This window comes from Leuciscus leuciscus, assembly GCF_965113295.1.
Source record: "Leuciscus leuciscus genome assembly, chromosome: 1".
In the NCBI taxonomy this organism is placed as follows: Eukaryota; Metazoa; Chordata; class Actinopteri; order Cypriniformes; family Leuciscidae; genus Leuciscus; species Leuciscus leuciscus.
In genome coordinates, this window is record NC_138725.1 from 29,073,333 (window position 1) to 29,087,207 (window position 13,875).

Consider the following 13,875-nt stretch of genomic DNA (forward strand, 5'->3'; position numbering starts at 1 on the left):
GCAGGCCATAGCAATGCCACATGTCAGCCAAGAGCAAAGAAATAAACCACAACTGGACCTTATCTGAGCCACAAAATCTGTGTATTAAATATGGAGTCATCTCAGCCTTAATAAGCCGTTTAACAAGCAGAATCACTGAAGGAAAGAAGAGAACAGAAAAAGAGACAAGCAGAAACACAAGAATTACAACTGAAATCAACTGAAGAGAAAAGAAGACATTAAATCTGTGAAGATCGCAGCAGAGGAGGATTAAACAACTCCACAAACAGCATTACCAGCTTCACTTATTACTAACCAGACTGACTTTATTCCTGTCAGACGTCTACAAAAGTTTTTATTGAGTTTTATTGAGAAAAAAAAAATCTAAACTTTTATTGACGTCTGACAGAAATAAAGTCTGTTTTCATCCTCACTTCCTCAACCCGCTCAGTTTTCAGCACTGGACACTAACAGTGCTACTGACACTCTTTGCTCCCCTCTAACAGCGGCCAATTCTCCTAATTCAACTAAAAAAATAAAAACATCATAATACAAACCCTCTCTCCTCCCTCTCTCCACTTTCGGAGGCAGACATTTCCAAACTTATCCTTTCCAATCATCCTACTACCCGTCCTCTTGATCCTATCTCCACTTACCTCAGGCCATTTCTCCTTCAATTACACCTGCACTTACTTACATTATTAACACTTCTCTTCACACTGGTACCTTTCCCACAGCATTTAAGCAAGCTCGGGTAACCCCACTACTTAAGAAACCCACTCTAAATCCAGCACTTTTAGAAAACTACAGATCGGTGTCCCTTCTTCCATTCATTGCAAAGACACTTGAGCAAGTTGTGTTTAACCAACTCTCCATGTTTCTCACACAGAACAACATCCTGGACAACAACCAGTCTGGTTTCAAAAGTGGCCACTCAACTGAGACTGCCCTGCTCTCGGTTACTGAAGCTCTGAGACTGGCAAGAGCAGCTTCCAAATCCTCAGTACTCATCCTGCTGGATCTGTCTGCTGCTTTTGACACAGTTAACCACCAGATCCTCCTGTCAACCCTCATGAAGATGGGTGTATCAGGAACTGCACTACAAGGGTTCAAGTCTTACCTCTCAGGTATATCCTTCAGGGTGTCTTGGAGGGGCGAGGTCTCTAAGACACAACTTATGGCTACTGGGGTTCCTCAGGGCTCAGTGCTGGGACCACTTCTCTTCTCCATCTACATGTTATTACTATGTCATTCAGAAACATGTCTTTTCCTATCACTGCTATGCTGATGACACACAACTCTACCTCTCATTCCAGCATGATGATCCAACGGTACCTGTTCGCATTGCATCCTGTGTAACATACATTTCTTGCTGGATGAAGAACCATCACCTTCAACTCAACATTGTTAAGACAGAGCTGCTTGTGGTCTTAGCCAACCCAACACTTCACCACAACTTCTCTATACAGCTACGTTTGTCATCCATAACTCCTTCCAGGACAGCCAGGAATCTTGGAGTTGTGATTGATGATCAGTTAAGCTTCACAGACCATATTACCACAATGGCCCAGTCCTGCAGATTTGCTTTATACAACATTAGGAAGATTAGAGCCGTCCTATCAGAGCATGCTACACAACTCCTTGTCCAAGCTCTTGTTCTCTCCAGACTGGACTATTGTAATGCTCTCTTAGCTTGCCTTCCGGCATGCACTATTAAGTCTTTGCAACTGATCCAGAATGCAGCAGCGAGGGTGGTCTTCAACAAGCCAAAGAGACGCACGCCACACCTCTCTTCATCAGTTCACACTGGCTGCCAATAGCCGCTCACATCAAATTCAAGGCACTGATGTTTGCCTACAAGACAACCACTGGATCTGCACCAATATACCTAAACTCTCTAGTTCAGAATTATGCGCCCTCCAGAAGCTTGCGTTCTGCAAGTGAACGACGCCTCGAGGTGCCATTATCCCAAAGAGGCAAGAAATCACTCTCACTGACCTTTTCCTGGACTGTTCCCAGCTGGTGGAATGACCTGCCCAACTCAATTAGAGCAGCTGACACATATTTTTCGTCAGCACATGACCAATTAGTACTAGCACTTACCTTTTCTATTCTATTTTTATTATTTTTCTGAAAAAAACCCCCCACCTTGCTATGTGTACTGTGCTAGACTAACCGAGACCTTCCACAGCACTTGTATACTGTCGCCCTCTTGCTGATCTGATTGCTTCTATTGTTCTCCTCATTTGTAAGTCGCTTTGGATAAAAGCGTATGGCAAGCCGTTTTAACATTTAATCATTTAAACCGACTAGTCTCTATTTTCATGCTACTAGTACTTATTTTTTAGATACTAGTATCTATTCCATTAAGTACTAGTACTTATTCATTAGCTACTAGTGCTTATTCTTTAGGTACTAGTGCCTATTCTTTAGATACTAGTGCTTATTCTTTAGGTACTAGTACTTATTCAATAGATACTAGTACTTATTCATTAGATACTAGTACTTATTCATTAGATACTAGTACCTATTAAATATATACTAGTACTTATTCATTAGATACTAGTACTTATTCATTAGATACTAGTTCTTATTTATTAGATACTAGTACTTATTCATTAGATACTAGTTCTTATTTATTAGATACTAGTACTTATTCATTAGATACTAGTACTTATTCATTAGATACTAGTACCTATTAAATAGATACTAGTACTTATTCATTAGATACTAGTACTTATTCCAATAGTGACTAGTAACTATTATTTTGTTACTAGTAACAAATAAAAATTTTTTTGCCATTGACTTCTATGGGGATCTCTCATTCAGATATCAACTATTCAGTTCTGACTAGTATGTATTCCAATTGTGACTAGTACATATATATTAGATACTAGTAGTTATTTATTGGGTACTAGTACTTATTTTTTAGATACTAGTACCTATTACTAGATACTAGTATGTATTCAATAAATACTAGTACTAAGTCATTAGATACTAGTACCTCTTAAATAGATACTAGTACCTATTAAATAGATACTAGTACTTATTCATTAGATACTAGTACTTATTCAATAGAAACTAGTACTTATTCATTAGATACTAGTACTTATTCATTAGATACTAGTACCTATTAATTAGATACTAGTACTTATAAATTAGCTACTAGTACTTATTCAATAGATACTAGTAACTATTTATTAGATACTAGTATTTATTCCAAATGTTACTAGTAAGATTTTTTATTTTACTAGTAAGATTTTTAATTGAACTATCCAGTGGCATTTCTGACTAGTCATAACATAAGACGAGTAAAAAAGCAGTTGTGACTAGTAAAATAAAAAATCTTACTAGTAACATTCGGAATAAATACTAGTATCTAATAAATAGGTACTAGTATCTATTGAATAATTACTAGTAGAATTACTAGTAGCTAATTTATAAGTACTAGTATCTAATAAATAGGTACTAGTATCTATTGAATAAGTACTAGTAGCTAATTTATAAGTACTAGTATCTAATTAATAGGTACTAGTATCTAATGAATAAGTACTAGTATCTAATGAATAAGTACTAGTATCTATTGAATAAGTACTAGTATCTATTGAATAAGTACTAGTATCTAATGAATAAGTACTAGTATCTAATGAATAAGTACTAGTATCTATTGACTAAGTACTAGTATCTATTGAATAAGTACTAGTATCTAATGAATAAGTACTAGTATCTAATGAATAAGTACTAGTATCTAATGAATAAGTACTAGTATCTAATGAATAAGTACTAGTATCTATTGAATAAGTACTAGTATCTAATGAATAAGTACTAGTATCTACTGAATAAGTACTATTATCTAATGAATAAGTACTAGTATCTAATGAATAAATACTAGTATCTATTGAATAAGTACTAGTATCTAATGAATAAGTACTAGTATCTATTTAATCGGTACTAGTATCTATTTAATAGGTACTAGTATCTAATGACTTAGTACTAGTGTTTATTGAATACATACTAGTATCTAGTAATAGTTACTAGTATCTAAAAAATAAGTACTAGTACCTAAAAAATAACTACTAGTATCTAATATATATGTGCTAGTCACAATTGGAATACATACTAGTCAGAACTGAATAGTTGATATCTGAATGACAGATCCCCATAGAAGTCAATGGCAAAAAAAAATATTTGTTACTAGTAAGAAAAGAATAGTTACTAGTCACTATTGGAATAAGTACTAGTATCTAATGAATAAGTACTAGTATCTATTTAATAGGTACTAGTATCTAATGAATAAGTACTAGTATCTAATAATAAGTACTAGTAACTAATGAATAAGTACTAGTATCTTATGGCAAGCCGTTTTAACATTTAATCATTTAAACCGACTAGTCTCTATTTTCATGCTACTAGTACTTATTTTTTAGATACTAGTATCTATTCCATTAAGTACTAGTACTTATTCATTAGCTACTAGTGCTTATTCTTTAGGTACTAGTGCCTATTCTTTAGATACTAGTGCTTATTCTTTAGGTACTAGTACTTATTCAATAGATACTAGTACTTATTCATTAGATACTAGTACTTATTCATTAGATACTAGTACTTATTCATTAGATACTAGTACTTATTCATTAGATACTAGTACTTATTCATTAGATACTAGTTCTTATTTATTAGATACTAGTACTTATTCTTTAGATACTAGTTCTTATTTATTAGATACTAGTACTTATTCATTAGATACTAGTACTTATTCAATAGATACTAGTACTTATTCATTAGATACTAGTACCTATTCATTAGATACTAGTACTTATTCATTAGATACTAGTTCTTATTTATTAGATACTAGTACTTATTCATTAGTTACTAGTACTTATTATTAGATACTAGTACTTATTCATTAGATACTAGTACCTATTAAATAGATACTAGTACTTATTCATTAGATACTAGTACTTATTCCAATAGTGACTAGTAACTATTCTTTTGTTACTAGTAACAAATAATTTTTTTTGCCATTGACTTCTATGGGGATCTGTCATTCAGATATCAACTATTCAGTTCTGACTAGTATGCATTCCAATTGTGACTAGTACATATATATTAGATACTAGTAGTTATTTATTAGGTACTAGTACTTATTCAATAGATACTAGTACTTATTCATTAGATACTAGTACTTATTCATTAGATACTAGTACTTATTCAGTAGATACTAGTACTTATTCATTAGATACTAGTACTTATTCAATAGATACTAGTACTTATTCAATAGATACTAGTACTTATTCATTAGATACTAGTACTTATTCATTAGATACTAGTACTTATTCATTAGATACTAGTACTTATTCAATAGATACTAGTACTTATTCATTAGATACTAGTACTTATTCATTAGATACTAGTACTTATTCATTAGATACTAGTACTTATTCAGTAGATACTAGTACTTATTTAATAGATACTAGTACTTATTCATTAGATACTAGTACTTATTCATTAGATACTAGTACCTATTAATTAGATACTAGTACTTATAAATTACATACTAGTACTTATTCAATAGATACTAGTACCTATTTATTAGATACTAGTATTTATTCCGAATGTTACTGGTAAGATTTTTTATTTTACTAGTCACAACTGCTTTTTTACTCGTCTTATGTTATGACTAGTCAGAAATGCCACTGGATAGTTCAATTAAAAATCTTACTAGTAAAATAAAAAATCTTACTAGTAACATTTGGAATAAATACTAGTATCTAATAAATAGTTACTAGTATCTATTGAATAAGTACTAGTAGCTAATTTATAAGTACTAGTATCTAATTAATAGGTACTAGTATCTAATGAATAAGTACTAGTATCTAATGAATAAGTACTAGTATCTATTGAATAAGTACTAGTATCTAATGAATAAGTACTAGTATCTATTTAATAGGTACTAGTATCTATTTAAGAGGTACTAGTATCTAATGACTTAGTACTAGTATTTATTGAATACATACTAGTATCTAGTAATAGGTACTAGTATCTAAAAAATAAGTACTAGTACCTAATAAATAACTACTAGTATCTAATATATATGTACTAGTCACAATTGGAATACATACTAGTAAGAACTGAATAGTTGATATCTGAATGACAGATCCCCATAGAAGTCAATGGCAAAAAAAAATATTTGTTACTAGTAACAAAAGAATAGTTACTAGTCACTATTGGAATAAGTACTAGTATCTAATGAATAAGTACTAGTATCTATTTAATAGGTACTAGTACCTAATGAATAAGTACTAGTATCTAATAATAAGTACTAGTAACTAATGAATAAGTACTAGTATCTAATAAATAAGAACTAGTATCTAATGAATAAGTACTAGTATCTAATGAATAAGTACTAGTATCTATTTAATAGGTACTAGTATCTAATGAATAAGTACTAGTATCTAATGAATAAGTACTAGTATCTATTGAATAAGTACTAGTACCTAAAGAATAAGCACTAGTATCTAAAGAATAGGCACTAGTACCTAAAGAATAAGCACTAGTAGCTAATGAATAAGTACTAGTACTTAATGGAATAGATACTAGTATCTAAAAAATAAGTACTAGTAGCATGAAAATAGAGACTAGTCGGTTTAAATGATTAAATGTTAAAACGGCTTGCCATAAGTATCTAATAAATAAGAACTAGTATATAATGAATAAGTACTAGTATCTAATGAATAAGTACTAGTATCTAATGAATAAGTACTAGTATCTATTGAATAAGTACTAGTATCTAATGAATAAGTACTAGTATCTAATAAATAAGAACTAGTATCTAATGAATAAGTACTAGTATCTATTGAATAAGTACTAGTATCTAATGAATAAGTACTAGTATCTAATGAATAAGTACTAGTATCTAATGAATAAGTACTAGTATCTAATGAATAAGTACTAGTATCTATTGAATAAGTACTAGTATCTAATGAATAAGTACTAGTATCTAATAAATAAGAACTAGTATCTAATGAATAAGTACTAGTATCTATTGAATAAGTACTAGTATCTAATGAATAAGTACTAGTATCTAATGAATAAGTACTAGTATCTAATGAATAAGTACTAGTATCTAATGAATAAGTACTAGTATCTATTGAATCAGTACTAGTATCTAATGAATAAGTACTAGTATCTAATAAATGAGAACTAGTATCTAATGAATAAGTACTAGTATCTATTGAATAAGTACTAGTATCTAATGAATAAGTACTAGTATCTAATGAATAAGTACTAGTATCTAATGAATAAGAACTAGTATCTAATGAATAAGTACTAGTATCTAATGAATAAGTACTAGTATCTAATGAATAAGTACTAGTATCTATTGAATAAGTACTAGTACCTAAAGAATAAGCACTAGTATCTAAAGAATAGGCACTAGTACCTAAAGAATAAGCACTAGTAGCTAATGAATAAGTACTAGTACTTAATGGAATAGATACTAGTATCTAAAAAATAAGTACTAGTGGCATGAAAATAGAGACTAGTCGGTTTAAATGATTAAATGTTAAAACGGCTTGCCATAAAAAGCGTCTGCTAAATGATTAAATGCAAATGTAAAACAAGATGCAAATAATATTCAATCACATGAATAAAAGAAACTATCAAATCAAGCTATTGTCACTGCAACAATAATGAGATTAAATAAGATTGTTTTAGTAACTATGAAGTGATATCAAAATAAAAATGCTTCTATGCAAATATTTATTTATATAGTTTTAAATTATTTAATATTAAGTGTTTCATGTTTTCGGTCCTATTCACATGAACACACACACAAAAAAGAAGAACAAACTCTGCTAATCGCTACAGGCAAAAAGTCACACAATACAACATTATTAATGAGTCATTCCCCAGTGCATGCTGAGAGTGAATGGGACTGAACAAAAAACATGTTCTCCCATTCTGAATTCAAATAAATGCATTAATCAATAATCATCACGAACAGCTACTGGAAATGAGTAAGTTGCTTTGGGTCATCCAATCAGAATGTAGAGCTGGAACTGTTGTTTATGATGTTAACAATAGTAACTTTATATAGTAACACAGGAGTGAAGATTCTAACCGTTGTCAGGGTGATGGTCCTGTGATCTGGGGGCGGGGCAAGCAGGTTGCTGAGGCTCCACCCTCTTTCTGGCAGCAGGTTTGGGAGGTTCTTGTATGTCAATTTCTGATGAGGTGGAGAGCTGTCTTTCACTCATCACGTCTCCATCCGACTCATTTCTGTCTCCGTCTGTCTCACTTCTGTCTCCATCCGTCTCACTTCTGTCTCTGTCCGTCTCACTTCTGTCTCTGTCCGTCTCTCCATCCGTCTCACTTCTGTCTCTGTCCGTCTCACTTCTGTCTCTGTCCGTCTCACTTCTGTCTCTGTTCGTCTCACTTCTGTCTCTGTTCGCCTCACTTCTGTCTCTGTTCGCCTCACTTCTGTCTCCGTCTGTCTCACATCTGTCTCTGTCCGTCTCACTTCTGTCTCTTTCTCTCTCTGCGGTTCGGTCGTGTTCAGGAACAGGTTTGCAGTGATAACTGCACTGCAGTAAACCTGTCTCACTGTCTTCTGTGAAAGACATCGGCAGCAGAGAGCGACGGCAGTGACTGCATCTGAAACACACCATGAGACGATCAGGACTATCAGTGTGTGAGTGTGTGTGTGTGAGTGAGAGAGTGTGTGTGTGTACATGTGTGTGTGTGTGTGTGTGTGTGTGTGTGTGTGTGTGTGCGCGTGTGTGTGTGTTTTACCTGAAGCAGGAGCGGTGATACAGACGTCCCTTCACCAAAACCCTCTGAATGAGATGAACACGTGTGTGACAGACACTACAGACACTTTTATCTGAAGATCTGATCACATCTGATGAGAACTGAGAGAATGAGAACAGAGAGATGAATAACAGACAGACGGACAGACAGAGAGAAAGACAGAGAGATGGACAGACAGAGAGAGAGACAGACAGAAAGACAGACAGAGGGACAGACAGAGGGAAAGACAGACAGACAGAACGACAGACAGAAGGACAGGCAGACAGAGGGACATACAGAGAGACAGACAGAGAGACAGACAGATACCTGAGTGCGAGTCTGTTCTTGTCTTCTGGTTCTGCTAAGTTCAGCCTTCACATGAATCTTCTGACTATCTGATCAGATCCAGAGATTATCAGTCAATTTCAGCTCTACTGAATCATGATGAACATGTGAGATCTTCATTAGTTTACAGTTTCTCATGATCCGTACCGAGAGGTTTTCCATTAAAGACACAGTAGAGCTGTGAGACGTAAGTGATGATGGACAGAAGATCCGGCTCTTCCACACACATCAGCTCATCCGGATCCAGCAGAGCAGGAATTCCCAGCTCACGCTCCGCAACCTCAAACGCCTGAAGATGAAGAGAAATAAAGAATATGAGAAGGACAAACTCAACCAGAACATTCATCACAGGTACAGTAATCAGAGGTTCAGTAATCACAGGTACAGTAAGTACAGTGAGCTTCTATGGAGCAAAAACCTGAGATCTGAGGTGGTTTATTGTCAATTCGGATAAATAAATCTCTTCCGAGTCTTTCTCTCAACAGATTTCTCGATCATCTCACATGTGAATCTTCAACATCTTCAGCTACAGAATCTAAAGTCCAGCTGATCTCTACAGAAACTCACCAGACGCATGTTCTCGTAGACGTTGTGTTTGGACAGAGAGTGTAAATCTCTGCAGAGAGAAACAAACAGAAGCTGAAGACCCATCATATACACACAGAACACATGTGGATATGAGAAGAAACACACAAGATGTTTCTAAACAACAGAAAACAGCTGATATGTGCATTTAAATAATCTAGAGAAAGAGTTTTAAAACTGGGGGGGGGGGGGGGGGGGTCAAATTTAATTTTTTCCAATTTACCATAGAATAACATGGTACACATATACTGTTCACATATTCATGAAAGCCCTTATATTATTATTATCAGATTATGGCACTGAACAACTACCTTATACCATTATACTTATAATTTAATGCATGTATTGTTCATTTAATAATATCTTGAACTAGTTTTGTCCAATATCTTCATTAACTGGCTAATTTATTGTCTACAGATGATCATGAATTATCATATTAAAAAGTCGCGACTCAATGAATCGGTGTTGATTCTTACAGAGTGGATCATATTAAACTCAAGATTCTTATATTAAACTCACGACTCTGTGTTGATTCTTACAGTTCTTACAGATCATATTAAACTCATTATTCTTACAGTAGATAATCTTAAACTTGTGATTCTTACAGTAGATCATATTAACTCATGATTCTTATAATAAACATCATGACTTGGCTTTGATTCTTACAGTAGATCAGATCATATTACACTCATAATTCTTACAGTGGATCACATTAAACTCATGCTTCTTACAGTAGATCATATTAAACTCATGCTTCTTACAGTATCTCGGGTCTGTGTTTATGGATGATCGCACAGAAAGCCAGTCCATCTGTGAATGAGGAGCTCATATCTGTGATCTGAACATCAGAATAACCTTCACAAACATCTCGACACCAGTCCTGGAGAGCTCTCACTGAACACATGACCGAGAAACACACTTCTGTACTTCAGTCTCTCCGGGTAAAGCATTGACGCGGGGACGCGGCTTCAGACAGAAATAGAGACACCGATCAAAAGAGGAATCATGTCTCTGTTCACCGGTCTCGGGTTTACATTCCAGCTCCGGTCCCTTCACACATCTGCAAAAACTTTTTTATAGAAGTAAACAACTCCATCAGAGATCAAACACGTTCAGGATTCGCGTTTCTGTTTTCAGTGTCGATTGCTCCGGGTTAACGGTGATTAGATCAAACTGAAGTAAATAAACATAGCCTACAGATCCAAAAACTTGCGCTGTAAATCCGAGTTATCCGACAGATGAATTCATAACATACTTCTAAAGAAACACTTCATCACAACACGTCTGAAAACAAAACAATCTACAAACACAAACACACTCCTGCTGCACGAGCCTGAAGTCCGATAAGATACATTTCCTTTCAGGTTGTGGTAGAGGCGCAACCCGAAAGGGCAGCAGTGCGCATGCGCGACACGCACACGCACACGCACACACACACACACACACGCACACACACACACACACACACACACACACACACACACACACACACACCTGGGGCCTCATGTATCAATCTTGCGTACGCACAAAAACTTTGCGTACGCCAGCTTTCACGCTCACGGTCGTATGTACTAACAGTGAAATTAACGCGAGAATGTGCGTTCATCCACGCCAATTTCATGTCTGGCGTACGTACATTTCTCATTGTTTTTGTCCGTTGGCGACTCTTACAGGCAATGAAGTGAAGTTACAAACATTACACAACGAATTTTCGTTCTACAAGTCTATCGCACCACCACCTGTGGGAAGCATTGCTATTAATTTGCAATTTATAAAATAATTGACATAATATTGTCACACGAGCATTATGGGAATATTCTATCAATTATGCAATTAAGTAAGAACATATAAAAGCATATGCAAACTGATACAACCCTTAGTCTATGGCAATGACAGCTTTGGTTTAATGTCCACCTTTATATCAGACCATTTCTTTTTATGGTCATTTAGGGTAGACGGTGTACAGTTTAGACACCTTAAATAACTTGTGTTCGCAGCAAGCACAAGTTGTGATTTTTGCTGTGCGAGCGTATTAGAGTCCTCTTTGATCGTGGGAAATTTGAACAACGGACGCATCTCCGATCCGAAGATATCGGGGAAAGTTTTTTTTTTTCCTAAGATATGATGTTCACTTCACCATGCACTCTCCACAATGAATAGCTTTTTATCCCTATATGACTGTTAAACATAACTGGTATCACCACAAACGTTATTCTGTGCCCTAAAAACGGACATATTTCATGGTACTGTGTCATGCAAGGTAATTGCAAAATCTAGAGAAATGTGCGAGGTGGCCAGCGGGGGATTGTTGAGACACATATCTACTGTACCCCCGATAGAGTTCTATTAGGAAACACACTGTTTAGTTGTTCAGTGTGATGATAACAGGTTAAACGTCGTAATTAGCCAGCATAGGACGCAAATTAAAATAAAATTAGATATTTGTGATATTTAAACTGTGTATTATTAAGAAATATTGTTAATATCTTGTTCCTGCTTTATACATTTTAACCAGTGCTAATTTAAATAAAATGAATGAATATAAATGGATGAATAAAAAAAATGTTGCCCAATTGTTATTTTCTTTATTTGTCTTTATTTTTTATTATTTACAATGAATGGTTAGTTACCTTTACATCATTAAAAATGGGTGTCTCAACTGTACCATGCACTGTCTCAACTGTACCACATATTGGTACAGTTGAGACAAAGTTGAGACAAAAAGCACCTTATTTTTATGATCTAATTGTGGAAAATATAAACTACTTGTAGGAATTATTGATTGATAATATCTTAGTCTACAAGCTAATGAAATGTCATGTGGCATGTCATGTGGAAATTCACTTCTTTTCAGTGTCTATTTTTGTGTGGAAAATCAAAACGCAAAAAGTGTCTCAACTGTACTACTCTACAGTGCGACTTTCAGATCCCACCGGCATCAGCCAAACTCTCCCACTCATATTTTTTCCTTTTGTTATTAATTCCGGAGGACAAAGTTCCAAATAATTTTTTTTTTTTTTCGTTTCTACCTCCGATAGTAGCACCTCCTCCAATTCACTTTCTGTAAAGTTTCGTTTCTTGCCGCCATTTTATTACTGTTTTCTTTTGCCAAAGTGGACTCATTACCATATTTAAATTAATTTAATTAAGGGAGGAGACTGGGTGGGGCGTTGTGCTCGTGCATGTGCGCTCAATTTTACGTTAACTGGGATGTACAAAGAGAATATGCGTGGGATCCTTCGTACGCAGAGATTCATACATCTGGTTTTTTTTTGTGCGTACGCACATTTACAGCTTTGTCCGTACGCAATGTTTTAGTATGAATTCAACGCAAGTCTTTGTACATGAGGCCCCTGATGCAGGGAGTTTTCACATAAATCACACGCCACCTGCTGGATCATATCAGATATACAGAATTTACAGAAATATTATATTAACTTAATTAACATAACAACATAGCAATGCTGAAGTCTTCGGGTTTGATTCTCAGCCAATGAATAAACTGTAATTTAAAGACTTGAATGCAGTAACAGAGATCATACAGATATACAAAGAGATTCAAACATGATTCAATGGACGGCTGTTAAAGAAAGAAATATTACAATTCAGGGGCCGTATTCACAAAGCATTTTATCTTACCACTAGGAGTACTCCTAAATCGCACTAAAAGATTTTAGCTAGGAGTTTTCTCTTAAAAGTTATTCACAACGCCTTTCAGACCTACTCTTAGTAAAGAAAAATGACAACTCCTAAACTAAGAGTGAGTCTTCGTTGCTATGGATGACGTCATTACTCATGCATGAGCTTGACTGAAGTGACCACCTTGATTGGCTGATGATTGTAACGCGGGAATGATTCCAAACACCTCCCCTACGATGTTGAGTGACAGGTGACAGGTCTGAGAATGCGTGCGCTACACAACCCAGATAGCAACATTGTTTCGGCCCGGATCCGGCCCACATCTGGCACTTGTGGAATACGGATCTGGCCCACATGCAGCGTGGAATGACGGCCCTTGTGTGGCCCACTCCTGTTTGCCAGATCTGGGCCAGAAGCAGGCCATAGCAATGCCACATGTCAGCCAAGAGCAAAGAAATAAACCAGAACTGGACCTTATCTGAGCCACAAAATCTGTGTATATTAAATATGGAGTCATCTCAGCCTTAATAAGCCTGT

General features: G+C 35.0%; 1 protein-coding gene across 4 annotated transcripts in view; it reads right to left on the minus strand.

Moving 5' to 3' along the window:
• micall1b.2 (MICAL like 1b, duplicate 2) overlaps positions 1-11,088 on the minus strand; it is a 43,944-nt gene extending 32,856 nt beyond the window's left edge. For 2 of the 4 annotated variants that reach the window (XR_014206094.1, XM_082170040.1), the window contains exons 1-6: positions 10,461-11,088; positions 9,682-9,730; positions 9,262-9,403; positions 9,097-9,164; positions 8,773-8,891; positions 8,102-8,634 (exon numbers count right to left, since the gene is read on the minus strand). Coding sequence is in view for 3 of the 4 variants with exons in the window: in XM_082170040.1 (XP_082026166.1) it covers positions 8,102-8,634; positions 8,773-8,891; positions 9,097-9,164; positions 9,262-9,403; positions 9,682-9,730; positions 10,461-10,603 (1,054 nt within the window). In the remaining variant the exon portion in view is untranslated. The remainder of the gene's footprint in view (positions 1-8,101; positions 8,635-8,772; positions 8,892-9,096; positions 9,165-9,261; positions 9,404-9,681; positions 9,731-10,460) is intronic. The other 2 variants (XM_082170041.1, XM_082170039.1) reach the window with 2 other exon arrangements.
• Positions 11,089-13,875: the final 2,787 nt, after the last annotated feature.